The 26,274-nt window shown below is 40.1% G+C and overlaps 2 protein-coding genes across 4 annotated transcripts in view; one reads left to right on the top strand and one right to left on the bottom strand.

The window, feature by feature from the left end:
- The first annotated feature begins 529 nt into the window (after window positions 1-529).
- pdzd7a (PDZ domain containing 7a) lies at window positions 530-17,547 on the top strand. The gene is made up of 16 exons (XM_008429569.3): window positions 530-898; window positions 1,254-2,005; window positions 3,179-3,316; window positions 3,442-3,616; window positions 4,843-5,019; window positions 5,275-5,422; window positions 6,508-6,568; window positions 7,426-7,953; window positions 9,061-9,207; window positions 9,990-10,150; window positions 10,790-10,881; window positions 10,973-11,064; window positions 11,218-11,286; window positions 11,937-12,587; window positions 13,515-13,615; window positions 16,187-17,547. Exons 2-16 carry the CDS (start codon window positions 1,810-1,812, stop codon window positions 16,346-16,348), a joined length of 2,898 nt encoding a protein of 965 aa, XP_008427791.1. The 5' UTR covers window positions 530-898; window positions 1,254-1,809; the 3' UTR covers window positions 16,349-17,547.
- Window positions 17,548-17,585: 38 nt separating this feature from the next.
- lzts2a (leucine zipper, putative tumor suppressor 2a) overlaps window positions 17,586-26,274 on the bottom strand; it is a 43,582-nt gene continuing 34,893 nt past the window's right edge. For all 3 annotated transcript variants that reach the window (XM_081616216.1, XM_081616218.1, XM_081616217.1), the window contains 6 exons: window positions 24,015-24,668; window positions 23,776-23,898; window positions 23,260-23,406; window positions 22,644-23,144; window positions 21,872-21,976; window positions 17,586-21,735 (listed from right to left, as the gene is read on the bottom strand). In XM_081616216.1, coding sequence (XP_081472342.1) covers window positions 21,553-21,735; window positions 21,872-21,976; window positions 22,644-23,144; window positions 23,260-23,406; window positions 23,776-23,898; window positions 24,015-24,668 — 1,713 coding nt within the window. In that variant the 3' untranslated portion in view covers window positions 17,586-21,552. The remainder of the gene's footprint in view (window positions 21,736-21,871; window positions 21,977-22,643; window positions 23,145-23,259; window positions 23,407-23,775; window positions 23,899-24,014; window positions 24,669-26,274) is intronic.

The raw sequence follows: 26,274 nt of genomic DNA, 5'->3' as shown, positions 1-26,274 counted from the left end.
ATACATCGCTTTTCTGAAATTATTTGATTCCAAGCTTTTGTACATGTAATAATGAAGCTCAATTATTCTGATTTGCTCGCACGAAAGTTAATGTATACCGGAGGAATATATAAAACATGCTTTTTGTTTTCTTTAATTTTTGGCTTTTGTCAAGCACACAAAATCTAATATATATATATATATATATATATATATATATATATATATATATATATATATATATATATATATATATATATATATATATATATATATATATATATATATATATATATATATATAAAATAAATAATAATACAAATAAATAATAATACATATGGAGTTATTTATGCTGGTTATTATCATTGTATAATAACCATTGTATAATATATATATATATATATATATATATATATATATATATATATATATATATATATATATATATATATATATATATATATATATACAATGATAATAACCAGCATAAATAACTCCATATGTATTATTATTTATTTGAAACTTAAGAAATATTTTACAAATAATGAAATTACGAAGTTGGCCACTAGGTGGAGATGTTTATCCATCTTTCTAATACTTAAAACACAGTATATCAGTCTTTTGCCCTAAGGGGAAAAAAAAGACTCTCGAAATTGACATTAATAGCAAGGTTTACTTGGAGTCTAATTGGACATTCGTAAAAGTTACTTGAATGTATGTGCAACTAAAGCAGGCGACTTAATAATGACCGCACCGCTGGAGAGGCTTATGTAAAGAGCTTACACCTCTTAAGACAATAATGGTCACCTGGAGAACAAATGAGGTGGCACTAATTCTCCGGAGGTGTCCGCTAATGCGTCACTGAGGCGGACCACTGAGCGCCTGTCCGACCTCCTGCAGCACAACACGGACACCGCAGGTAAAACTGTCATGCTCTGTTCATTGTTTTGATTATGTTATTGTTTTCTCACGCCCCAGTAGGGATAACTTTAGACCGAAGCTGAAGTTTAACAGTATGACTTGCTGTGGTAAAGAGGTTGATATTAATAGGAAGCCATACGTTTGTGTTTGTGCGCCACCTCTGAGTCACTGTCCATGGTGCTGAATAAATACAAAAACAGGAGTTTAGTAAACATGAAATTTGATTGCATGTTAAGATGGTTCTGTAGAATTTTCTTCCACTACAAAATGTCCTTCCACTTATATACATCTACAGTTTGTAAGAGCACGTTTTTCATTTTAGACTTTAACTCCCCTCTCGTTTCCCACTTCAGGTTCACAGGTATCCATTTAATTAAACATGACCAGGAATCGCTGGGCACAGCCGACTTCTCTACAGACAGGCACAGCTTCTCTGGCTAACAGACTCTAGGATCAGAAATAAGATGGTATCAGAAGAGGTTTACAGAATTTTTTATTCTTTTTTTCTGGAAACATTCGGATCCCTTCCTGGAGTTTACAGGAACTCCAGGAAGGAGTTCCTGTAAAATAGTCAAGTGACTATTTTTCCCCCACCATTTTCAACTTGTAGGATGCAAGGTTATGTATTTGTCTGGCTTTCGTTCAGTTCTGAGTATCTGCTTGTTTACCACTTTTTCTAATTCATACTTGGAGTCTGGTAGAAGTCGCCAACTCCAGCCGCAGCCACTTTCAGAGTTCAGTTGAGGAGTTTGGATCTGTGGTTGGAAGCCACTCCACTTTTCCACCACCGCTGCTGCCCCTCTCCACCTTTCCCCCCCCAAGCCCGAGGCTGCACCTCCTCCTCCCGACAGGCGAAACTAGATATTCCGGTGCCTGGATGACGGAGAAAAGTTTTTCCAGGCCTACCCGATGGCTGGCTCATTTCACCATCCTGCCTGGAGCGAGATGACAAATGGAGGCGGGCACCCCCACTTCAGCAATGGAGGCCAGGGTGGGGGATCCCAAAGCACCACGCGCTACATGCTGAAGAAGCAGCAGCAGCGCCACAGACGCAGGTCCTCCTCTCCTATGGGCAGGGTCATTCTCATCAATGCACCTGTAGATGGTGAGCTCTAAACTTGGTAACTGATTACTAATAGCACTATTTGTGGGGCTGGAAGCCTATGGATTAGTCATGTCTGATTTAGTATAGTTTGAGTCAGAGTAACTCAGTACTAAAGATGATAGAGTTGAAGTTACTTCCAGGAATATTTTTTTTATCATCATCATCACCTTTAAAGATGCACCAGCACTTTAAAAGTGTTTTACTATTCATCAAATGCATTAGAATTAAGAAGTCCCATAATTTGTGTTCTAGAATTAGAATCTAGATAAAGACATGCTTTGATTAAAAAGAAAAAATAAATAATTGGGACAATCTTGTAATTCTTCTGTTAAGTTTAGCCTAAAATACAATCCGCTTCAAAGAAAGTGCAGCGCCTTTTTTTCACGTCTTAGAAAGAAAACAAATGGATTTGAAATTGAACATCTAAATCGAGGTTAGCAAGCAGAAAGTTTAAAGAAAAACAAAAAAATTGTGTCATCTAAGAAAAAACCTAATCATCTAATAAATTTACAGCCTTTTTTTTTATTTTTACTTTTTAAGACTAAAAACGGTTTTGGTAAATAAATCAATTTAAACTATCCACAGTCACATATAAGTTTTATGCATCAACAATGAATAGATAGTTGCTGCACTTTTTTTTTTTTTTTTAAAAAGAGGTCGTCAAATATTTGTTAGTGCTCACAGTTTTACCTATTATATTCTTATTTCTGGTACATAGATTAGATTTTACTTGCTTTCCCAAGCTTTTATGACTGTAAAACATAAATATATTTTCTTACTTTTCAGTCACACAAAACAATGAAATAACGGGGCATAGTGGTCATGAACCATTATTTAGAGAGGAAGACATGCTTGTGTTATTGACTTTTTCTGTGAAAAGTGCTTAATTTTTAAATAAAAGTTGTTTTTATTGCTGTTTGTTAATAACATTCCGCGCCACAGTTAGGCAAATTTTCCCTTTTCTTATAATTGACACAGAAATCAGGTTTCAGATCCCAGTTTTTCACTGTTCATCTGAGATCGACTCCAAGATGCACCGTACTGTCCTACTACACCAAGATCTTATTATACTCCTTATCTTATTTTTAACTTTACGTGTGTAGGGTTTTATCAATAGTTGGCGGTTTGACTGTGCAAACACGTACATCAGATTCATGTTGACTTTGTTTGCAGGAGGAGACGACAGTGAAGATATTCATACAGTGACAGTCAACAAGAGCCCAGACGGGCGTCTTGGCTTTAGTGTCCGTGGGGGATCCGAACATGGCCTCGGTATATTTGTTAGTAAGGTGGAGGATGACAGCACAGCAGGTATGGATTTAATGTGTCTACTGTGTTTAAAATTTTTTTTTTGTATTTACATCAAGTCGGGGTGTTTTGTTTACATGTGACATTTTACTCTTGTTTATCATGCTGAGTTTTATATGTGTCTGCAGCACAGGCTGGGCTCGCCGTGGGGGATAAGCTGGTGGAGGTGAATGGAGTCAGCCTGGAGAGCATCACCATGAGCAGCGCTGTGAAGGTCCTGACAGGAAACAACAGGCTGAGGATGGTGGTGAGGCGTGTAGGAAAGATCCCCGGCATCCGCTACTCCAAGGAGAAGACCACATGGTTAGACCACTGAGCTGCACTACACCGTAACACGAAGACTAGTCGTTAAATACGGTATTTGCAAGTTTATTTTTGTAATGCACTCTTTCAAAAGCGTCGCTGTACTTTGATTTTTTTTGTCACCTGAAAACCACAAACTTCTGTGTATTTATTGGGATTTTGAATAAAGGAGCGGGAAGTAGGGCCTGTTAGCTGGTGGGGGAAAAGAACTTTGTCGAACAAAAATCTGAAAAGTCCAGCTTACTTGTGTATTCTTCCCTCTATATTATAATACTTATTGAAAACAAATGGCTTCAGAAGCCTCCTAATTTGTGCCGAGAGCGTCTGTGACTGTGACTGCGACTCAGTTTAAATACATCTGTACTGTGAACGCCTCATAAATCTGGAGAAGCTGAAGAGATCTACAGCTTATGGGAGAATTTCTTTACAGGACTATTAGTGCATATTACAAATCTGACCTTCACAGAAGCGTAGAGCGACGTTTTTGACGTAAGAAAGACATAAAAAGCTCACTTCAATGTTAAGTCATGGCAATGCAGACGCAGCAAACAGAGGGAACAAGGTGCTCCGTTGAGATGGATGTTTCTGACCTATTTGCAAAAATATTATGTGTAGAGGTCAATCAACACTGCACAATCCCCTTAAACATGTGGTGGCACTGTCATGCTGTGGGGAGGAGTTAATGGGAATACTTACAATAAAGCAAAATCTGCAAAACATAAGAATAGTTATAAATATCACACTCTAGATCTACCGTCACATACCCCCAAAAGATTTACAGTCATGCTTGCAGTAAGGGGGAGACGCGGTTGCAGATCCCACCTTGTAGATTTTTACTTTGTAAAATGTTACAAAAAACGTTACATGTTCTTCAGTTCCCTCCAGTACATAATTATGCTCTACTTTCAGTTTGTCCATCATCTTAAGCGCTAAATGAGAAAAAAAGTTCAAGATGTAGGAATAGTTTTGTGAGTCACTTCAACCGTCTCCCTTGGTAATAGCACGTTTGCGCTTTTGTGTGGGTCTTTTATGTGAAGCTTATCACTTGTCTGGAGCTGACACTGGTTATCTCTCTTTTGGGATACACTGTATCTGGGTTTCATGTGGCAGCAGTGGATGGATTACTGCTGTGACCTTTATGGCTTTTTGATTAACTGATAGTGACGGACGTGAGTTTGGTGCATCGAGAGGAAAGCGGAGTATATATTTTGCGTATGTGTGCGTAGGGTGGATCTGATCCACAGAAGGATGGTGGTGGAGGAGAACGGTCGCACGCCGTCAGAGGCCAGCTCAGACGGCGCTCTCCGCCGGATCGTCCACCTCTTCACCACATCAGACGACTACTGTCTGGGCTTCAACATCAGAGGCGGCAAAGAGTTTGGACTTGGCATTTATGTCTCAAAGTATGAACTTCAAAAACCAAAAATTAATCATGTCTTTACAGCTGGACGTAAATCACTGATATATTCTAAATTGCTGGATTATTTTTAGATTGCTTTTCTGTATTACATCAAACCAACCATGACCCACTTGCAAAAAAACAACAACCCACAACTGTCTCAATTTACACTTAATTAATAATTTATCCTCAGTGTAAGCGCTACAGTTTGCTTATTCGTATATTTCTTAGCTTTTACATTTATGCGTTCTTTCTCCAGATTGGACCCAGGTGGGCTTGCAGAACAGCACGGCATCAAAATGGGAGATCAAATCCTTGCAGCAAATGGGGTGAGCTTTGAGGACATCACCCACAGCAATGCAGTGGAGGTCCTGAAGAGCCACACTCACGTCATGTTGACCATCAGGGTGAGACAAAAGCGTCCACATTATTATATTCATGTTGACAGCTCAGAACTGCTTTTCGCTCTCTGACATCAAGTCAGACTAGAATGTTTCTGTTTTAGACTTCTTAGTGTTGCCAAAGTTATTACTGTTAACTAAATAACAAAGTAATGACTCAGTGAATTGAACATATTAAAGCAACATCTCCACACAGCTGTCAGGAAGTCCGCGTGTCCAAACGCAGCAGCTGTTTAAACCCTAAAATATCCAGAAAGTTGTTAAAGTACGATTTTAGTTATTTTTTTGTTTGTTTGTTTGTTTTTACCACCACATTCCTACAGTATGTGCTATTTTATATAAATAATTCTTGTTTAAAAAGTAACAGCTGACTGAGCCTTTGAGTGCAAACACATGCTACATATTAGCAGCAAAACGCCGTCGCCTCTCGTTGAGCCGCCGCAGCAGAGCAGACGGCTGGCTCGCAGCCCTATGTTTCCCCATAAGTGTCTGGTTTTGTGTGTGCCCGTGTGTAAGACCACACCACTTAACCTGTGTCATTTTTGGATGACGGAATCATGTGCATGTGTGTAAACGGACGTGCGTGTGTCGCGCAGCGCGCGCTGACATGCATATGCGCGCCCTCTTAGCTCATTTTACTGCTCTGATCTCAGGTTGCATGTGTGAAAAACATCCAGGGACGACTTTCATTATTCAAAGGCCGCCTGGGATCAGGTTATAATCAACAGAAAACCTAATTTTATGGCTTCCTATTATCTTTTATTGGAGCTGTAGATCAGAGGCAGGCATAGGAGAGGATTAAGTTTAAATATTAAACTGTTTCACACCTGGGCATGAAGGGCTCATATGGAGATACGCCGTGACTGTTTTGACTTTTCCCTGTAGCTGTGCATTGTGGAGAAAAAACAGGTGATTTCTCAAACAGAAAGGACATTTTGATACAAAAACAATTACTGAAAAAAATGTAAACAACTACATCTTGGCTAATCCAAAAGCTTTGGGTTTCTAGTGTGTGTCATCAAGAACACCACACTTCAGAGGCATTAAGATTTCTAACATTTTATGCTTATTTATGTAAATATCTTTCACAGGAAGTTGGGAGATACCCCGCATACAAGGAGATGATGGCAGAGTATGGCTGGCTTGATAAATGTGAGTGAATTTTCCAAGATGAGTCTTTTTTTTAAGTTCGAAAGGTACTTTTATTCTGACAAATGAGCCTCATTGGGACACATATTCTAATTTACTGAGTATGACCGTAGGTTGTTTTTGGGAAAAGATACCGACTTCAGTATTTATGTCCAGAGTGTGGCCTGCCCTGAACAATATCATGAATATTTGATAAGATACTTCATTTTTTTTTGTTTTTATTTTCCCATGTTTGTTTGTGAAGCACCCTCTTGGATTCTGCTGCCTTGCAAAATTATTCATTCCCCTTGAATTTTTTCCTTACGTGTAAGATCAACTCAAAAGTTTTGAGGATGATTGAGAAGTGGAAGAGAAATTACATTCTGAAGAGTGTACCTTTTGTGATTTCCTTTTAACAATGACTTCTGCTATAAAAGCCAGATGTATAGAGTATATGTATAGAGTCAGATTTACATGGGAATCTCAAGTTTGTGTTAATAATATGGAAGATGTTAAGATGCTTTAACATGTCCCTTTAGGTTAGCCACATGTAGCAAGATTGCCCTTTATTTTATTCACGTTTCTTGGCAGCTCAGTGATCTGGAACGTATCACAATCTGACATCTGCTTTAAGATGCAGGGTCACTTTTTTAACCTTTGTCTTAAAGGTAAAAAATAAATAAACCTACTCCTACTCCATGTTGTTTTAAAAAGCTTACAGGATCATGTGGATATAAGGTTGTGATTCAAACAAGACATTTCCACTTCCCCATGAAGTGGGAATGACGTCACATGTGGCTTGATGAGAACAAACAACTGAGATACTCCAACCTTCAAAGCACTAATCTGGGATCCTTGTAATTATGGATTGTTTTCCACAGTAGCCAACGGCGGCCCCGCACTGTTCTCTCAGGGTTCAGACTCCAACTCCTCTGTGTCCTCGCTGTCCTCCAGCACGCCTGCCAGCTCCCTCAGCGGTCTCTCTCAGGTCCTTTTCCCTCCGGTTTTTCGCTCAGAGATGGTGGACGTGGCCATCTGCACAGAGGATCGCTCCAGACGTCAAAGCGGTGCAGAGCGGACAGCAGACACCGCCATACAGACTGACCCCCCAGCCTCGGACTTCATGGACTACTCTCCTCCTAACAGGCTGGACCCTGACCGGCTGGTCGGCACAGAAACCAGTCGGACCGTAGGGGAAACTATGCTGCTGAAGGACACGGTCATACGGGGGAAAGGTGAGGGGCCGAGGGACATGGGTGGGGCCAAAGAGTTGGGACGGGGCCGAGTGAGGACACCGTCTGCAGGGGAGAGGGACGTTGAAAAACAGTCGCCTAAAACAGAAGCCCTGATGGCCCTGAGCAAACCACGAAAGCCAATCCGACGTTCCCAGAGTCACATCACCATGTCAGGTGAGACCAGCACACTTCCAGAGACTGGACTAAAACCCTCTCGGCTTCTGACAAAAAAAATAAAAGCCTCAAATAAACGTGCATTTTAGATATTTATGGGGTTCTCCAGAGATTTTTGGTGAATATTTTAACAATCCACTGAAACTAAACACACAATACACGAGAGCATGGAAATGTTTCAGCTTTTTTCTACAGTTTGACACATTATCTTACTGGCAACAGCTTGGAGAGCAAGGCGAAGATGCACAAAGAAAAAGAACAAGAAACAAGTGAATAATTTTTCATATGCAGGACAGTGAGCTGACTTATGGGCCACAGCACTACAGAAAATGATCACAACAATAACTTAAAAGTTATTCTCTGAAATATGTATTTTAATTGTAATGGTAGAACCAGCCTGTTTAGACTGATGACACATCTGATCAGGTGAAATCCAGGTTTTATGACTGATGATTAAGATCCCTTCCAACATCTTGAGTCCTGCTTTCATTTCAGGAGCAAAGTGTGATTAATGTGACTGATTTACGCTCCAGGCAGAATTTGTCCAGGAGCCCGTAGGTTATCCAGACTCAAATTAATCACTGGCCTCTGTACTCGCTCTCTGTACCTTTGAAGAAGAACAAGGCTATGGCAAAATGCCCATACAATGGGCTCAACTGAGCTTTGCAGGCTCAGGTGAGTTATTAGCCTATCCCTTTTAATTCATCCAACCCACCTATCCCTTCAGGAGCTGCTGGATGCTGGAAGCAAAGAGATGCTTGTTATGCACCAAGGAGCATTTTATGGTGGTTCCCCCAATAATAAATTCAAGTTGGTGTTGCTTCAATTTATCAGTACAACTGTGTTCCTGATCACAGAGGCAGATTTACTGCACTGAACAGAGAAGCTGACTGCAATAAACATAAACATAGTGAATTTGCACAAAGGCTAGTAAAAATATTCACAATACAGCAAGAAGAATACCTTAAAGTTGGAGTTAATACCTATAAATGAGATGAGAGCCATTGTTGCAGAATGGAACAGATCAGCTCTTATGTAAGTAATTTCATTAAAAAAAACAACAAAACCCCCCCAACAAAAACACTGTTATCCCTCTTTCACATTTAGAGAAGAAGAAAAAAGGGCAACAGAAGCAGAAAGACTCAGCAGACGGTAAAACAAACCTGCAGCGCTCCAAAACCTTTGTCAACCTTTTCTTCAAGAAAGACCATAAAGACAAGAGTCGCTCGAGGTCTCCGTCTCATCATCCTAATGGTGAGCCTGATGTCACAGCCTCATTCTTTCGTCTCAGGTTTTCATTGTGGGAAAAAGAGCAACATTTTCAAGGACAGTTTTCAAATTTTTTTCTTAATCTTGAGAACTAAACGTAATAAAGTAAGAGTTTTGAGCCAATTGTAGGTACTTCACAAGTTGATCTAGCTTTTTTCCTGAGTCTTTGAACGACACTGCTTGATTTTTAATGCTCTTTGTATGTTCACATCTTGTTTGATACGTTATCGTTGCGTAATTTTTTTTGGTATCCCAATTAAGTAGCCGATTAGATTTCAGCGCAGCATGTGTGCCTTTACAGGGGCAATTTAGTAAATTAGAATATTATTAGAAAAGTAATTTATTTCAGCAACTCAACTCACTGAAACACATAGAGATTAATTATACACAGGCATATGTCTTTAAGCCTGTATATCTGTTAATTTTGATCTTTTTCTGCTTACAGCTAATGAAAACACACATCATTTCTTAGAGATTATAACATTACATCAGGCCAATAAAACACTTAGAGAAATGTAAGGCTAATGATAAATATGTTCAATTACTACTTAAAGGTTGTTGTTTTCAGAAGTTACATTTAAGAGGTCAAATGGGCCTCTTTGGAGAACACATTCCAATTTATTGGGATGCATCTGTATGAATGGCAGGGTGGTGTTTTGTGAATTGGTGATTTAATTCTGCTCTTTGATGTGTGGCACCTTATTTCCTACTTGGGACAAAAAAAAACAACAAAAAAAAAAACCTTGACTATTAAACTTCACTCCTAGAAAAAGAGCGAAGTCGTCCATTCCAGCTTTTTACTTCCCCGAGGGAATCCCGCGCCGGCAGCCCGCTGCCCCATCATGAGACGCTGCAGCATGTGGAGGACATGTCAAAGAGATTGCTCGGTCCAGACGAGGTTGCCGCTGTGATGAGACATTGTCGGCGGGTGAGCTGCTCGGCTAGAATTACCCATTAACAACCTCTTTTGTGTGTTTCTGGCTCTTAGAGATTTACCTGTAACATCAGCTGTTCCCTTTGTGAGCTGGAGTGTGTGGTGTTAGTCCCTGTGTCAGAGGTTGTTCCTCAGCGACAGACGTGTCTGGCAGCAGCTGGAACAAAAGATGGATTTGGCCTGTTGAATTACCGTCAAATAGCCTTCACAGAACAATACTTTAGTGTTTTTGAGGACATATAATCTGTGACAGTGACTTACCTCTTATCAAACTGATTAAAGACAAAAAAAATACGCAGTGTGGACTGTGAGGAAACACCTGGATGAGAGAATGTTAAAAATGAATGCAGCTAATTTGAACATGCTTCTGGAAATTTACTTTTCTCTGGAGGACATCCAGTGATATTCTCTCACTTATAGATCAAAGCAACGAAGGATATAAAACAAAACAGCAACCACAACTTGGGTTTTTTTCTTTTTGCTTTCTTGGCCCATTGTTGCTGTAAAAAAATTTAGAGACAAAATCTACCTAAATTTGCTGAATGTCTCCTAGAATATGTTTTAAATCTTAGTAATTCAATAACTGTCATTTGCTTTTCTTTTTTTTTTTTCTTTTTGTTCTCTTTCTTGCAGTTCTTGTCTGACAATGTGATTGAGGATTTGGTGCGCCCCCTGCTGGCAATCTTTGATCGGCCAGAGAAGCTGCTTTTGCTCAGAGAAATAAGGTAAGCTGCCATCCTCTCTCATCCCCGGTGCATCAGACACTGTGCAGCAAAAACAACATTGGCTGACAGGCTGTGATACTGTCTTCTGCAGAATGCTGATACCCACGACTGAGTTGGGTCGTTTTGACAGCCTGGTGATGCCGTTTGAGCTGGAAGCGTATGACATCCTCAAGAGTCGCTCTAGTAAGCAAGGATGATCTAAAAACCTCTCAGTTTTATTGTAGTCACTTCCTAAATATAGTGTGCTGCTTGTGCAGGTGAAAGAAAGCTCACTATGTAGAAAACTTCTATAATATAGCTAGGAAATGTGAATATTTTTTTGTTTATTTATTCCAGTACGCTCGCCGGCTCTTCGGTCACCTCGCAGTGGAACTCCTCGGCGTCACCTCATCACCCCAATCCCAGGTGTGTGATCTATTTCACTCTCGTCCTCTTTGTTCGTAGTCTTTCTCTTTGACTTTTGACTGATATTTTTTCATTTTTTACGAATATGGTACATACTTTAAAGACATGGTTTTTTTTTCTTTCATATTTATTTTATAAAACTGGAAACAGCTACACAAAGAGGTCATATTTCACTAAATATGAATGGTGTTTTACAATCAAACAGAAAACAACTGTGCATACCGTTATGCTCCCACTGGACTGCATTTCTGAAACAGATAAATCTACAAATAAACCTGTGCAAATTGGTCTTTAGTGGAAAAAAAGAGTGATTGTAGGCCATAAGGGCTGATTGAAAGGAAATTTGGCTCCAGCATGAGAGTTATGAGTAAAAGACAAGTAAACATGAAAACACAAAATGCGACATTTGCAATTAATGTAAACCAATTGAATAATATACGCATAAGTAGATCAATGCATTTTTTGTGAAACAATGGAAGGACATAGTTTTCTCAATATTGACCCTAGTGGTAGCAAATACACCTGAAACAGGTGAGGGTCAAAAAATATAATCCTGATGCACTCCAAAAGTAAGACAGACTGGGTAGTAGCCATTCTCAATGAACATATTTCCTTTTTGAACTATTTTTATTGTGATTCTGCTTTCCCAGACTACAGAGGTGGATTTCACCTCCAGCCAGTTCACGACACACACCAGGAGCGTCAGCTGATCGAGGACTTTGAGAGACTTCGTGTGGCCAGCCAACATACAGGTCACCTGCCACCCTCCCGGGCCTTCACCCCTCTGCTGGATGTGCCCGTCGATAACTATGCGTCTTCCGTTGCGCGCTCACGCACCCCGAGCCCCAGTCACAGTTTGCTCCTCTCTGGGTCTCCTCACAACACCCAGCCTGGACGTCAACCTCACCGCTCCCCGAACAGGAGAGAGAACGGGACGCCGAGATACGACCAGGTGTCCTTGCTGTCTGTGTCAGACCGTGGAGACGCTGCTCCTGAGCGTGGGAGATCACCTGTGCGGAGCAGCCATGGTAGAGGGAGGAGGGAGGGGAGTCCTGACAGCATATATAACAGACAGGACGGCTACACTGAGGTCAGTGTGCAGGTTCCCTCACAGCGGAGAGGGAGAACTCCTCTAGCTGATGTGTTTGATCCCCAGAGAGAGAGAAGCCCCTCCTCGGGCCGAGGGAGTGGCCCGCAGGTAAACGGACACTTTCAAAATGGTCAAGAAAGGAGAGGAACTTTACCAGCTGAGGAGTATGAAATCACGACACTGACCATCTCCAAGGCCAAGCAATCGCTAGGTAAGAACAACTTATGACAGATTCATGTGAAGACAATTGCAGTGCCAGTATCTGAAAAAGGCATTTAACTTGGGTAAGCTTGGTTCATGTGGCTGGGAAGAAGAAGGCAAAATTTAAAAGCAATTATGGTGAGAAAAGGCCTCACCTGATAAGAAAAAAAACAACTCTTTTTTTGTTTTTGCCAACATTAGATTGCCAACATTACTTAGAACAGACACGAAGAAACAGCATTACTGAAGCAAAAAAGTGCTAAAGAACCACAGAAGCACAATGACAACCGAAAGTGATGAAGAAATAAATGTAGCAAGTCAACAAGGGAGCACAGAAAAGATGAAACCTACAAAATCAGAAATAAAACACACAAACAAACAAAAGGAGAATGACTCTAAAAGAGCTGCTGGTTATTTTTGCCTTTTGTTTTCTTTGCGCTCATGTGGTTCACATTGTTTCTTGCTTGTCTTTTTGGGTACAAAAAGTTACTGTCTGCCGTGGGACGTTTTATATCCAAAGTAACTTTCTGTAGATGTGATTATGTAATTCTAACAAATAAAATGTTTCTGCAGGAGGTCACTCAGAGTTGGATCTGATCAGGAGTTTTAATCGGTCATGATCAAAAAGAGAATTTAATGGGTGCAATGTGAAATATTCCTAAAGAAAAACTGCAAATAAATTGAATTTAACATCATAGCATTAAAATATTTATCTCAAGGTTTCATCAAAGATATTGAAAAAAAAAGCTGTTTTGCAACAGTTAGAAATAAAGAAGACTGGGACAGAGCTATGGAAATGAATTTGGTGTTTTAAATCTTATCTGGTCCCGTCCATTGATGGACGGTTGCGTGTCAGAGCCAAAGGTCACATTCACCAATTTACAAAAAGTCTGGTATTACCCTACTTTTTTATTACTTTATGTGTGTATTTTTACAGGCATTAGCATCTCTGGGGGTATCGAGTCTAAGATCCAGCCTGTAATAAAGATTGAGAAAATATTTCCAGGAGGAGCTGCATCTACAAATGAGGCTCTGAAGGTGAGCGTCTACTAGCATGTTATTTTATCAATATTTATTGATGTATTTTTTTGCTTTGACTTCAAAGCTAGATTTTCATCCCTCTTAGCACAGACCTGAAGAAACATTTTCAAAGTAGTTAACATATTTTCCACCTTCCCACCAGATATTACACAGATATTAACCCCATTTTTAACACATCAGTCGTCCATCTTGACTCAAGCGTGTTATCAGATCTCTGCTCTGTGGCTTTGAGCTGAAGGAGGTATTAGCTGATGTTAAAAGTGTGCAGTGAGGAGAAGATGAGTGGAGAGCCATCTCAGGTAGCGCATCGTCTCTATTATTAATGAGGAACATGGTTGCTGCTCTGCTAATGTATTGGTAATATATTGCCTGCACAGTTGCTTAATAGTGGCTGATGATCTTGGTCAGACTCCCTTTAAGCACCTGATACACCAAGTCTTTCACTAAAGGTCACTTAGCATGCATGTGAAGAAACTAAACATGAGAGAGTTGGAGCATGGGAAGGCGTTTCCTATTACAAAAACTATAAAGGAATGTTTCAACTTCATTCCTGCTGCCTCTTTACGTGCGAGCATGAATGTGAATCCATAGTAAGAGCGAAACCTTTCCATTCTTGAAAGAGGAAGGGGACAATCTGAAATGTCTGTTGTCTGCTTATAAGAAATATAGTTTAAATTGTATTCACCAAAACAGTCAATCAGCTTAATATGGATTTAAAGAAGCCCAAAGTACGCCAAAAACTTTAGAGTGATATTATTCACAAGCTTGTTAACCAACAGAACGTTTCAGTGACTGCCATCCCTTTTTTTTTTGGCCATCACTAAAAACAGACAGCTTGTTGGCTACTTGGTCCTGACAGAGATAAAAGTCTCTGTGGTCCATATTATCTGTTTTTTCCACCTCACACCTCACAGCTTGGCAAGTCAACTAGTTCTATTATTAGCCGCATGGTTCAATCCTGCCTCCTTCCTCTCTGGAAAAGGAAGTAACACCTGCGTAGTACAGGGTTAGCACGTGTAATGTTCCTTCGTGTGATTGAGCCATCACACACTACATTTCCAAAAGTAATCATTCAGCCATATAAAAATAACGCATTTAGGTATTTCAATTAGTCTTGTGACCAACGGTGGATAAAATCCAGCAGCTATGTACGCAGACCAATGGGTCACTTTCAGTAGCTCAGTAAAGTCTAGCAGGGCGCCTAAATATAATCCCAACTCCTAACTAAATGTTCCACAGACAACTGTTATATAAAATGGAAATGACTGGGAATGACAGCAACATCCAAACCTTCACATTAGGTCTAAAAGAATGTGTGGAAATCTTAATGGAAAGGCTTTCCATGGCTGAACAGCTGCATCCTAATCTTACATCAGTTATTCTGCAAAAATGCCGTTTCTTCAAAACAAACTTTTTTTCACAACCACCATAGAATATTTGTTTAGATTTTTACATCACAAAAGAAAAAAAAAAGTTTAGTGTTTAGGTTTGATACATTTCCGGTCATTCCTTTTATTTTTGAAAATTACTTAAATGACTTTAAATTACTTAAAACACACAGCAGAATATTCCTTACACTATTAGCGTCATTTTGTGTTGACATGTGATGCATATTACATAAAAGTGTCTTTGGAAAAACAGTGAGAGCTTTTTTCTTTTTTTTAAATGATCTTTTCATTAAAAACATTGCTCAAATCTAACAGTTTTTAAGAGCCACAGTGGAGAATCTGAAGAGCCACTTCAGGGAAAACATGCAGCATTTTTGGCAAGTTGTGGTATGTGTTGCCCTCTGTCTGTTAAAAGAGGAAATCTCATCCAGCTCTAAAGAGGATGGGGAAGATTAAAATGTGATCAGTGTAATTCAGATTTTTTTAAAAATAGTTCGAAAAAAAAAAAAACTGGAGAAAAGGACTTTTAAGCTCTATTGGTTAAATTTAGCTAAATCGTTTCATGGAGAGCTTGTGAACATCAGACTGTGGTTTGTGGCAGGGATCAAATTAGGGCAGGACAGATGCAATAGCTTACATAAACCTTAGATATATATATACAGACTTGATGTGATTAGATAGGCATCTAATAAATCGAAAAGGGAAAGAGAAAACAGATCTGATTGCTCGTAACAATAGCCTTTGTGCTGTTGTGCGTTTGTGTAACGTCGGTGCTAGCCTTCGCCGAGGCAGTGCGCGCGAGGCAGGTGCATCCTCAGCAAACACCGTTGACATCAGAGGAAGTTCCTCTGCTCAGGGCTCAGAAGATTTGCAGCCGTCTCCTCACATCCTGCAGGAAACTGTACAAATGCTCTCTAACCGTGCGTGCATGTGCAGGTGTTTGGGGATTGTTGTTTTCTTTCACTGACCTTGTGCTGAAGAGGAAACTTTAAAATATACATGCAGTCATGGTGTGAACATTTAAAATAAAGAGAGTCTCTAGAGTTTCTTTGCCATTAATTATTTTGTCAGAATTTTTTTAATTTTTGGGGGGAGAATACAGACTTCTATAGAGTTAGGAGGAAAAAAAATCAAAAGAGACTTTAAACGTTCTTAAAATATCATGGTTGTGCATTTACAGGCAGGGTACGAGCTGATGTCCGTCGACGGCGAGAGTCTGCAGGGAGTGACTCATCAGCATGCTGTGGACGTCATCCGCCGTGCCTTCAGCAACAAGGCCAAAGACCCGATGGTTTTCGTGGTCAAGGTCCCGAAGGTTCCCCTGTTCCCCCCGGAGCTGTGAGACCTGCTGAGTAAGACGCTGTACGCCTCGCCAGCAGACTGCTGCCGAAGCATAAAAGACAGTGAAACCTGCAACTCCTGACAGAAACAAAGTGAATCTAGATTGTAGTAAAGTTTGTTAGAAACCCTTTTTTTGCCACATCGACATGTGAGACAAAAGTCCAACATGTGTAACTTTTATAACATTTTACTAAATGCATTCGCTATAGATGTTTTTTTTTTTTTTTTATAAAGTATGGTTCATGATGAGATTATTTGATTCATGCTGATGCTCTTGGTTGACTGTGCCACTGTTCCAACAGGCCTATCCGTGACCTCAGCACTGTCTGATAGTGGACTGCACTTTACTCTCCTCAGCCCAGCAGCCCTCGCAAAAAAAAAAAAAAAAAAAAAACGCCAGACGGAGATTATCCCGGCTTGTGTTATGAGATTTATAGATTCATATCCAGATTAAATTCCTGTATTATGTCAAAACTGAGAGTTTGATTTTAGTGGATGTCTGGGATAATTAAAATGTTCCACTCTGTATTTTTATGCACTTTTTTTTCTGTTTTGGCAGAAATTTTTGTGCTTTGAAGCAATCCGCCACTTTAGAGGCTTAATTACGGCTCACTTTGGTCAAAGCTTATGCAGGCATAATAAGAATAAGGAAATCACATCGCAGAGGGAAGGCAGCACTTGGACGCTGGTGGTATGGTTTAAATCAGAGCAAGGGAGCTCAGATAAGAGCCGGAGGATGTGCTGTGCATAGTGCCTTATTTCTGTAGAAGAGCAGCAGTGGGAGGAGAACGCTGATAAAGTATTACTCATAAGCGGTTCTGAGGTGAAGGCTTTATGACCGCAGATGTGGTAGAAATGCAAGGGTGTAACTCGTGTGTCAATGTTTTTGAGTTGCTACAAAAGTAGTTTTTAAAACTCCATTTTCAATATTTCTCTGACCTTAAACCATTTTTTTTAAACATGTCCTTTACAGAAATAAAGAAATAAAGCACCACTAGGGGTACTGTAAGATATGTGATGTTTGAACTACTAACACTGATGCCTATTAAGACTGCACAGGAAGTCTGTAATATTAGATCATATTTCTCAACAACATATAGTTTTGTGCTGACACAAAATAACATTTAAGAGGGTTGGAAAAATCTCAAGCACAACTATACAGCAGACTTTAAAGCATATTTAGGACGCTTTATGCATTTTGTTTGTTTTCCAGGTAACAGAAACAATTACTCCAGTCATTTTTACGGTGTGACCACTTGCTCTTTAATTAAAAACACTGTAATTTGTACATGTATTATACACATAAAAATATACACAAACAGCTACATACAATATGAATTAATGACAACACACAGAAAGTAGAAATACAAAAAAAATGCTCACAAAAGGATGAAAAATGCCACAAAAATGTAAAAACAACAAAAAAAACCCCAACCAAACAGAAATGTTACGTTGCTTTGGTCTAGTCACAGTGGCTACATTGGAAAATAGATATTTTGTCTAAATAAAAGACATTGACACTCTGTTATACTGCTTGGTGTTTTACATATTTACACAGAAGATAGTCATGTTACTTTGAAGCCGAGATATGAGAAAACGTTTAAGTGTGTGAGTCAGAAGCATCCTGTGCTTGTTTGCTGTGCAGATGTGCTGATTAACAGTCTACGTCTAGTTACAGTGAATGTGGCAGAACTGAGCTACTTCCCATAGGAATGTATACGCAGTGCTTAATGCTCTAGACTATTTCATGATCCCCCATGAAAGTGGCGATAACGTGCAACGTACTGAAATATGACTGTAAAATAAAACTTTCTAGGCTTGCAATCGCAAGTCCATTTCTCAAAATAACAACAATCTAATTTGTCTTCTAAGCAAATGGCATGACAAAACGCAAAAGGGAGGTCATGACTAGTATGACTGGAAATCAACTTAAGGACAGCTCAGAGTAGTGAGGATAAAAAGGCAAAGATGAGCAGAAACGCATAAAAAGAAAACTCCCCTCGGTTTCATGCCCTGCTTTTCAGCAAGCTCGCTCATCAGAATGCAAGATTTTTCAACACAGATTATATAATGTAAACATTAACTTGTCATGCATTACAGTATTAGGTGCACGCGTTCTCTCTGCAGATACTTCCGTTTGCAACTCATCCATCAACTGAAACATTGGCATATGGTCGACATCAATCCACACCAGTATTACAGCAAAATATATCCAGGTGCTACATATATATAAAAAATATACAACTTTTCCTCCATTATACAAGATTCCCATGTATCAATACTATATTATTCCTTAATATAGACTCTTTGCAAAATAAAAGTTCTCAGCAGCCCTATATCTCTATGCTCAGTGTCACACACAGCCCTGTATTTACTGTGAGAATGTTTCCACGCTCCATGAAAAAGCCTGCTGGCTTTGAACGCAGCAGGAACAAACTCTCACCTCACCTGAGCCGGCTTCTTCTGAAAGGGCCTGCAAACAAAGACCTGCAAACATGCCGCTTCCATCTCCTTTAGCATTCAGTGAAAATAATCAAGCTAAATATCAGGAACACAAATGACTTAAACATTTTTTTTTTTTTGGCTTCGCTAGTACTGATATCTAGGAAACTAAAAAAGCGCTGAAGTTTACATACACTCATCATGAGCATGAAAGTTTTATTGTGTCACTGATTCATTGAAAACATTATTTTGGTGTGGTGGGATGATTTTTATGATCATTGCTCCTATAAATCTTACAAAAACAAGATGTATTTTTGTAAGATAAGTTTAAATGTTACTCTGGTTGATCCATTCCAAAATCAGTTCTGATTTAAGTTCAGGATCAATGTCTTGTTGAAGCACAAACATTGGAAATTCAATTCACGCCTTTTGTGATTGTGGTCAAACAGCTCAGCCTTTGTCCCATTTTATCACAAAACGTCCCTCGAGGTGAGCAAATAATGTAATGTTTTCAAAATGTAAAAAAGCCAAAAGATAATATTTTGTCAACAATGTTGATATTTCATTTCTTGAGATTTAGTGCATTCCAATAAGAGAGCTAAATGCATTTCACAGTAATTGATTTAATATTCCTTCATACGTTAATATATATATCTATATAAATAATATTCTACATAAAGATTTTTCAATAGATAATCCTCAAGTAGAATCTCATGACCTTAATTAGGTAAGAGTGCTGCATGTTGTGCATACTTGAAAAATGAATGTGACTATTATGCCAAGTAATACACTTATCTGATGAGTAAAAAAGAAATATAGCCCTATTATGCACATATTATGCATATTATTAATGTATTTTTAAAATAATTTCCTAAAATGTTAGAACAATAACATGTTATTCACCAGCTGTTACATTAATGGCTTGATTACATTTAGAAGTGAAAAAAATCTGTTGTGTTATTGGCAGCTGTTAAATTATCAATCACTATTATTGGTCACTACATTCCCCGAAAACACAACAAAACTGGTTTAGGGATAATAAAAAGTAGGGAAACAATAAAGCACACAATTCTACTGAACAACTCTACTGAAAGTGTATGCACTAGGCTTTAAAAGCTGATATGTGAGGACACAATTCAAATTAAATAAATTATAATTATATTGATCATATCTCCAACCAGAATTATGTCAAAAGCTTGTTGGTCATTACAAAAAAAAACAGGAGTGAAGCGGAGCTCGCCAAGGGACATTTATCTAAATATTAGTAGGGAAGTATATACATATTTGAATGTTTATGTATAACTTTGAAGCTGTGCAGATTAAAGAAAACATTAATTTAATTCAAATTTGCAGAACCAATTATTATATTTTTTTCCTAATGCATTGTTTTTGGTGAAACTATTTAATCTTGAAAAAGATAACGGTTCAAACGAATAATCATTAAAAGAACTAAGTTAGCGTGACATTCACACCGATAATGAGTGTGTGTAAACTCTTGACCTGCACTGTGGGAGTCACAGAGACAAGAAAGAAATCCAAAACAGAAACTACAGGCATGTAGTAAATCTTCGATGCCGCACAAGATTGCAATCCTGCACTTTTGATACTGGCTTGGATTTGGTTTCACCCTGGTGCTAATGGCTGAGATAGATAAAAATAGCTAACAATGAAGCAGAAAGTTGGAACTGGGAGAAAAACAAAGAAAAAAAGAGAAATCTTTACAAACCCCGCTGATATCTGCCATACTTCACCTCTTCCCTCAAGCTAAATACGGGCTCGCTACATCGTCTGAACAGGTTTTATGAGGCACAGTATGACTAAAAAACATGAGTTCAAAGTGAAAAGCTAGCTTTTACTGGATCCTGGAGTCTTGGTGGGAAGCAACAGAGTGAGATGTCCACAAGTAAATAAACTACGAGATCAAACATCAAAGTCAAGCTTAGTTGGTATCACTTTTCAGCATAATCCCAGACAAAAAGAGAACTGGAAATCTTGGGTAAAAATCATGCCATCGTTTCTCTCGGTGAGCTGAGCAGAGCAGAGCAGAGATGAGTTATTATGTTGCTTCTCTCTGAAAACTCAGGTCACCACACATGTGCTATAATAACACAAACTGCAGCCAAAATGCCTAAATTACAACAACATGTCTTCTAACTTATTTACAGGTTGGTGGTAAATGAGGAATCCAAACTGTCAATGCTGTGAAGATTTTTTTTTTTTTTTTTTTTGGGGGGCGCCGTCGTTTAGATTGGTCACTGCTTACTGAGCTGCTGTGTTGACGCCTGAATATACTGTACATGCTGGTGGCCAGGTGTTTTATATTGCAAGCAGCCAAGAAGATTAAGTGCATGATCATGAGATTTTTATGTAGGGAATATTTATATATATATATATTTAAGTTTTTTTTGCTTTAGGTTCCTGTTTAATTTAAATACCCTGATTTGAAGATATTCTGAGAATGACACGCTCCTCAATGCTTTTGGTCTCAGAAAGAATGCAGTCTTTGTGCTGGCTTTGTAGAGGTAAAAACCTAATAGAAACAGGAGATGCCAGCAGATGAACTAGTGGGGAGCATCTGTGTTAACACGGACTAACAAATGCACCTTTGGGAGATGTTCCCTTTTTAACAGTGTTCGGAGCTCGGTCTGCGCTCCATGTAACACCACATTGAAGCTAGTACAGCATTTGGTCCACAGTTCAGTGTTTGGTTTCCATCTTCAGGAACTTTAGTGAGTTTTCTCCATGTTGTGTGTGTGTGTGTGTCTAGATCTCAGTGGCAGTGATTTCCTCAAAGTGGATGTCGTTGCTGCCGCTGCGGACCTCGTAGTCCTCCATGTCCCTGTTCTCCAGCTCCAGACTCAGCTCCCTCATCACTCGCTCTAGATCACGGTTACGGCGATACATCTGGATGTAGTTCTGCTGCAGCTGCTTTTGGTAGCGGATTACCTGGGTGAAGGGGGGGGGGGGGGGGGGGGTGGAGAAAAGATCCCACACTGTAAATAAAATATGTGAGGAAGCAACGAACAATGTAAAACAGAGAAAAGATTTAGATTTTCATTTAAATTAATTTTTCTTTTTTTACTTTCTCTTTCTCCTCGTGCCAGACCCTCCTCTCTTCCTCAAAGTGTGACCGCTGCTCCTCGCCTGTTCTTCTCTCATACATGAGCTCGGCTTTCAGTCGATCCACCTGGAAAAAAAATAAATTAAAATATATATATATATATATATATATATATATATATATTGTGTTTCAGTGGTGGAAGGTGTGGTTGGTGCACAGGCACAGATTTACAAAACAAAAAAATAGTTTATTTAGGCTTTACTATGTCAGCAAAAGCATTCAGGCTGAGGAGTGTTGTATTGTCATGTGTAAATTTAAATGTGTCTGTATAACTGGATTATTAGGGATTGATACAGGGTTTCCCTCAGTGTATTATAAGCCTGGCGGGCCACCAGGTTTTACTTGTGCCCCCGCCAGGATTAGCATTGGTAATTTATTAGTTGTGTTTTTAATGATTGACTTTATAGTTGGTGTTTAGGTATTAATCTTCCAAAAACGCACAACTATGAAATTATATTTACAAATTTCCTGTCAATTCTAAACATTTTCTAACTCAAAAACACAGCGGGTGGCTGGATGGCAGCCGTAGCGCCCTGAGCACTGGGTTTAGCAAGTTTTCTGGGGGAAACCCTGTGATGTGATCATATATGTTTTTTAAGAATTTGGCCCATTTGCTCTAAAAATAAACTGAATTGTATCAAAAAGTCAGTTTGCTAAAATATTCATGAAAATTCCACTTTTTTTACATCTATTTTTCTTTTCTGTGCCACAAAGAATTACCAAAAAAAAGTACCTGCTGTCTGAGTCCCATTAGCGTTTCTGCATTCTGCCTCTGAGCCTTGGCTTCGTCGCTCTCTCCGCCCCACACCAGGTAACCGTCCTCTCCATCACGGTACATGCAGGGGCTGGGGCCTCCCCTTCCCATCACAACTCTTCCCTGTTGAAACGACAGGCTCACGCTGAGCCCCTTCTTGGGTGCGATCCCGCTGTGATTGGACAGCGTGTCGCGGATCCGGCCCGACTCGTCGTCCAGTCGGCTGACCTTCTCCCTCAGCAACTCGGCTTCGCTCTTGCGTCTTTGGAGTTCGTTCTCGCAGACCTCCAGCTCCAGGGATCTCGTCCGCAGGGCCGTCTGGGCCTCCTGGGTTCGGCCCTGGCTCGCTTGCAGCTCGGAGCGAGCTTCCCTGAGCTGGGCCTTGAGCACCACAATGTCGCCCGCTTTCTGGCTGAGCTCAGACTGGATTTCTTTCAGCTGCTGCTTCAGGAGCGAGATCTCTCCCGATTTCTGACAAACCTGATGAATAGCATCAAAAGCCTTACACTAACAAAAAGAGACACATAGCAAAGGTTTCCTGCCGAACTCAGAGTCGCTGCGATTCTGACCTTTCCAAAGTCACATTCTGACTCACCTCCCACTTCGTCTCCTCCAGACGGGGCCCCAGCTGCGTCTGCTCCCTCTGGATGGTGGCACACTTTCTCTCTAGTGTTTCTCTGTCCTGCAGCAGGGATGAGAAATCCTCCTGCAGCTTCTTTTTCTCCTGCTGCAGCTGGAATACCTGGGAACGAGCAGACATGCAGGTTGGATGCGAAGGTCAAATTATCACGTGACGTTTATAATTCCTGAGACAAAAAGACAACGTAGTCAGGTTACTTAAAGCTGACATTTTTTTTTTTCAAAGAGCCTATTTTGTAGACTATTGAAGTTTAGAAAACACATTTCAGTTGCAGAACTTCAAAACGTACAATCCCCCGCGGCTCTGTTAAGGTCTCTGAAGTCGTTAGAGATCATCGGTGAGCAAGCAGAATCCTAATAAAATACATTCAGGTTTGTGGTTGTAATGTGACAAAACGTGAACTAAAAGGGGTAAGAGTAGCTTTGCAAAGCGCTGCATAAGACATACGATGTTTCTATGTGTCTCACTTACCTGTAACTGCAGCACCTGCTGTGCTCGCTGAGCTTTCTGAGACGTCTGTTTCATCTTGACTGAACAGCTCTGCCTCAACTCCTCCATCTCTCTCTCACACCGTCGCTGCTTCTCTTCATACACCTTCCAACGCAAAAAGGCACGAGTGAGACGGTTTTCTGAACCGGCGTTGACATCAAAGGCTTTATTTGATATTTTAAACGAGTTTTGTTCGTGCGATGGGGATGGCGGCGCCCCACCTGGCAGATGGCCGCCTCGTTCTCGTCCAGGTTTTCCCGGAGCTGCTGGAGCTCCAGGTCTCGCTCCCTCAGCTTCTCCTCCAGCTCCTTCACCACCACTTCGTATCCCTCCACAGGCGGCGGCGAGTGCCCACAGGACCCGCTGTCGGAGAGGGGCTGCCCGCGCCCGCTCAGCGACCCCGAGCCTGTGCTTTTGCTGAAGGAGGAGCGCCCGCTGTCCGAATTGCTGTGACCGTGGCCGCCGCTTCCCCCTGAAGTGTTGCGAACCAGAGCCGACACCGGCTCCACCGAGCCCCCGGAACCAGACCCAGAGCTGGATCCCTCGCTGGGGGCCAAACTGTAGCCTGTGCTGCTGTGGGTGGGGAGGCTGGAGAGGGAGTTCCTCCCCGAGTCGGACATGGAGCAGGACTGGCTGCTGCGAGCGTTACGACCTCCGCACGAGTTGGTTTTCCCCTCGGAGCTGGAGCTGCCAACGTTGCTGTTTGTGCTGCTCGTGCCGTTGGGGGCGGCGAGGGGCAACAGGAGGTTCAGGCTGGCCTGGCTCTCGGACAGACTGCTGCCTCCTGGCCGCGGAGACAGGTACTGCACCGAGTGACGGTTCTTGGGGACGACAGGTTTGAAAGCCGTGGGACGAATCAAGACTTTCTCCATGTTCTGAAAGAGAAGAAAATAAAACAACTGATCATTTCTGACTTACAAAAAGCTCATCTGCGCTACTTTACTTATGCATACTTATTACTTATACAAAAACCAAAATTAGCCCCACCTATTTCTGTTTTGCTACTTAAGAATTACAGAAAATCTAGATGAAACAAATAACACTACACAACACAAACATAAAAGCTGTAGCAATAATGTAATATGGAAAATTTTAATGAGTATACTACTTTAATAGGCACTGCTGTATGTTCTGACCTGGTACCGCCGTCAGAATAGTCTACCTACAGACTTCACTAATACTGATATTATCCAACGTAAATAAATAGATGGAGTAAGAAGAGAGGACATTTGATTAAAGGTCAAAGGAGTAAGAGAGTGAAGGTCCAGTAGAGATGACACAGAAAGCTTCTTCTGTCCTGCAAGCATTTTTTAATGATCTTCCTTAAGGTTCATTAGATACGTCGATAGACGCAAGTGATTTCTGACACCGATCGTAAAGCATCTGCAAGGTGAGTCAACTGATCCATCTGAGCTGGTCTGGCTCAACGGATCGATGGAAATGAGCTAATTAAATAACTTCAGACTTTTTTATGAATAGAATCTAAAGATAGGCGAAAGCAGATAGAAAAAAAAATACATTAAGTGTACGATCACGTAATCCCGAGCTGTAACTGAGCTGTAACGTTGTCCTTTAATAGGACAGAGGTCTCAGTGCTTACAGTACAGAGAGGGATTTAGTGTCATGCTGATAGTCAAATAAAGATTTCCAGTTCAGTAATCAGTCACTTTGCATATAATCACTTTGCTTCAAATGCGTCTGGACAAAAATAAAACCATCTTAACATCACATTGCAGTGTTCCTCTTAGTAACGGTCTAAGATGTTTTGACATGCGGTGGATCAAAACTGTCACAACAAAGAACAAACACCGAAATAAATGTCTCAACAGAATATTTGAAGTGAATGGAAAAAAAAATCAAGAAATGACAGTTTTCCACTTAAAGAAAAAAATTATTTTCAATAAACCTTTTCAGTTCTCTTCTTGTTTATGTATGTGTTAGATTGTAAATATGACATTTCTTTAAAAATTTATTTACTTATTGTATTTATTCTTGATTTCTCTATGTTAAACTCGGACATAGGCACAGGGCAATAATGACAATACTCTAATTGATCAAGAAATTCCTGGCTCCGTAGTTAAACATAACCTGATAACCATTATGATTATAGCAGTGCTGTTTCTACAAGGGTTCTGTAAAAAATATATTTTTAATACAATCTGAAATACTTTAGGTCTGCTTGGTGTTTATCACTCTGAATATGCTGCACATTTCTATTTCTAGAGTTTGGACTCCACCATTTCACAGTGGGACAGTGAGTATGGATGGAGGAAATTTAAGACCATCACTGGCCCCTCTTTATAAGTTATCGACCATCAAAGATATCCTCTCGCATTATGTTTCATATTCTGCAAAGTCTGAAAAATGGTGGTATTAATAGCAGAACATTGTCTGTCAGCAGTCTGATAAAGATCAAGTGGAAACACCAGAAATCTGCAGATAAATCAAAAGTGGAGTTTTTTTAGATGAAAAGAGAAAAGA

Source organism: Poecilia reticulata, chromosome 15 (genome assembly GCF_904066995.2).
Source record: "Poecilia reticulata chromosome 15, P_reticulata-male-v2, whole genome shotgun sequence".
In the NCBI taxonomy this organism is placed as follows: domain Eukaryota; kingdom Metazoa; phylum Chordata; class Actinopteri; order Cyprinodontiformes; family Poeciliidae; genus Poecilia; species Poecilia reticulata.
The sequence above is the reverse complement of the archived record's forward strand: the minus strand, read 5'-3'. Positions and strand labels throughout refer to the sequence as shown.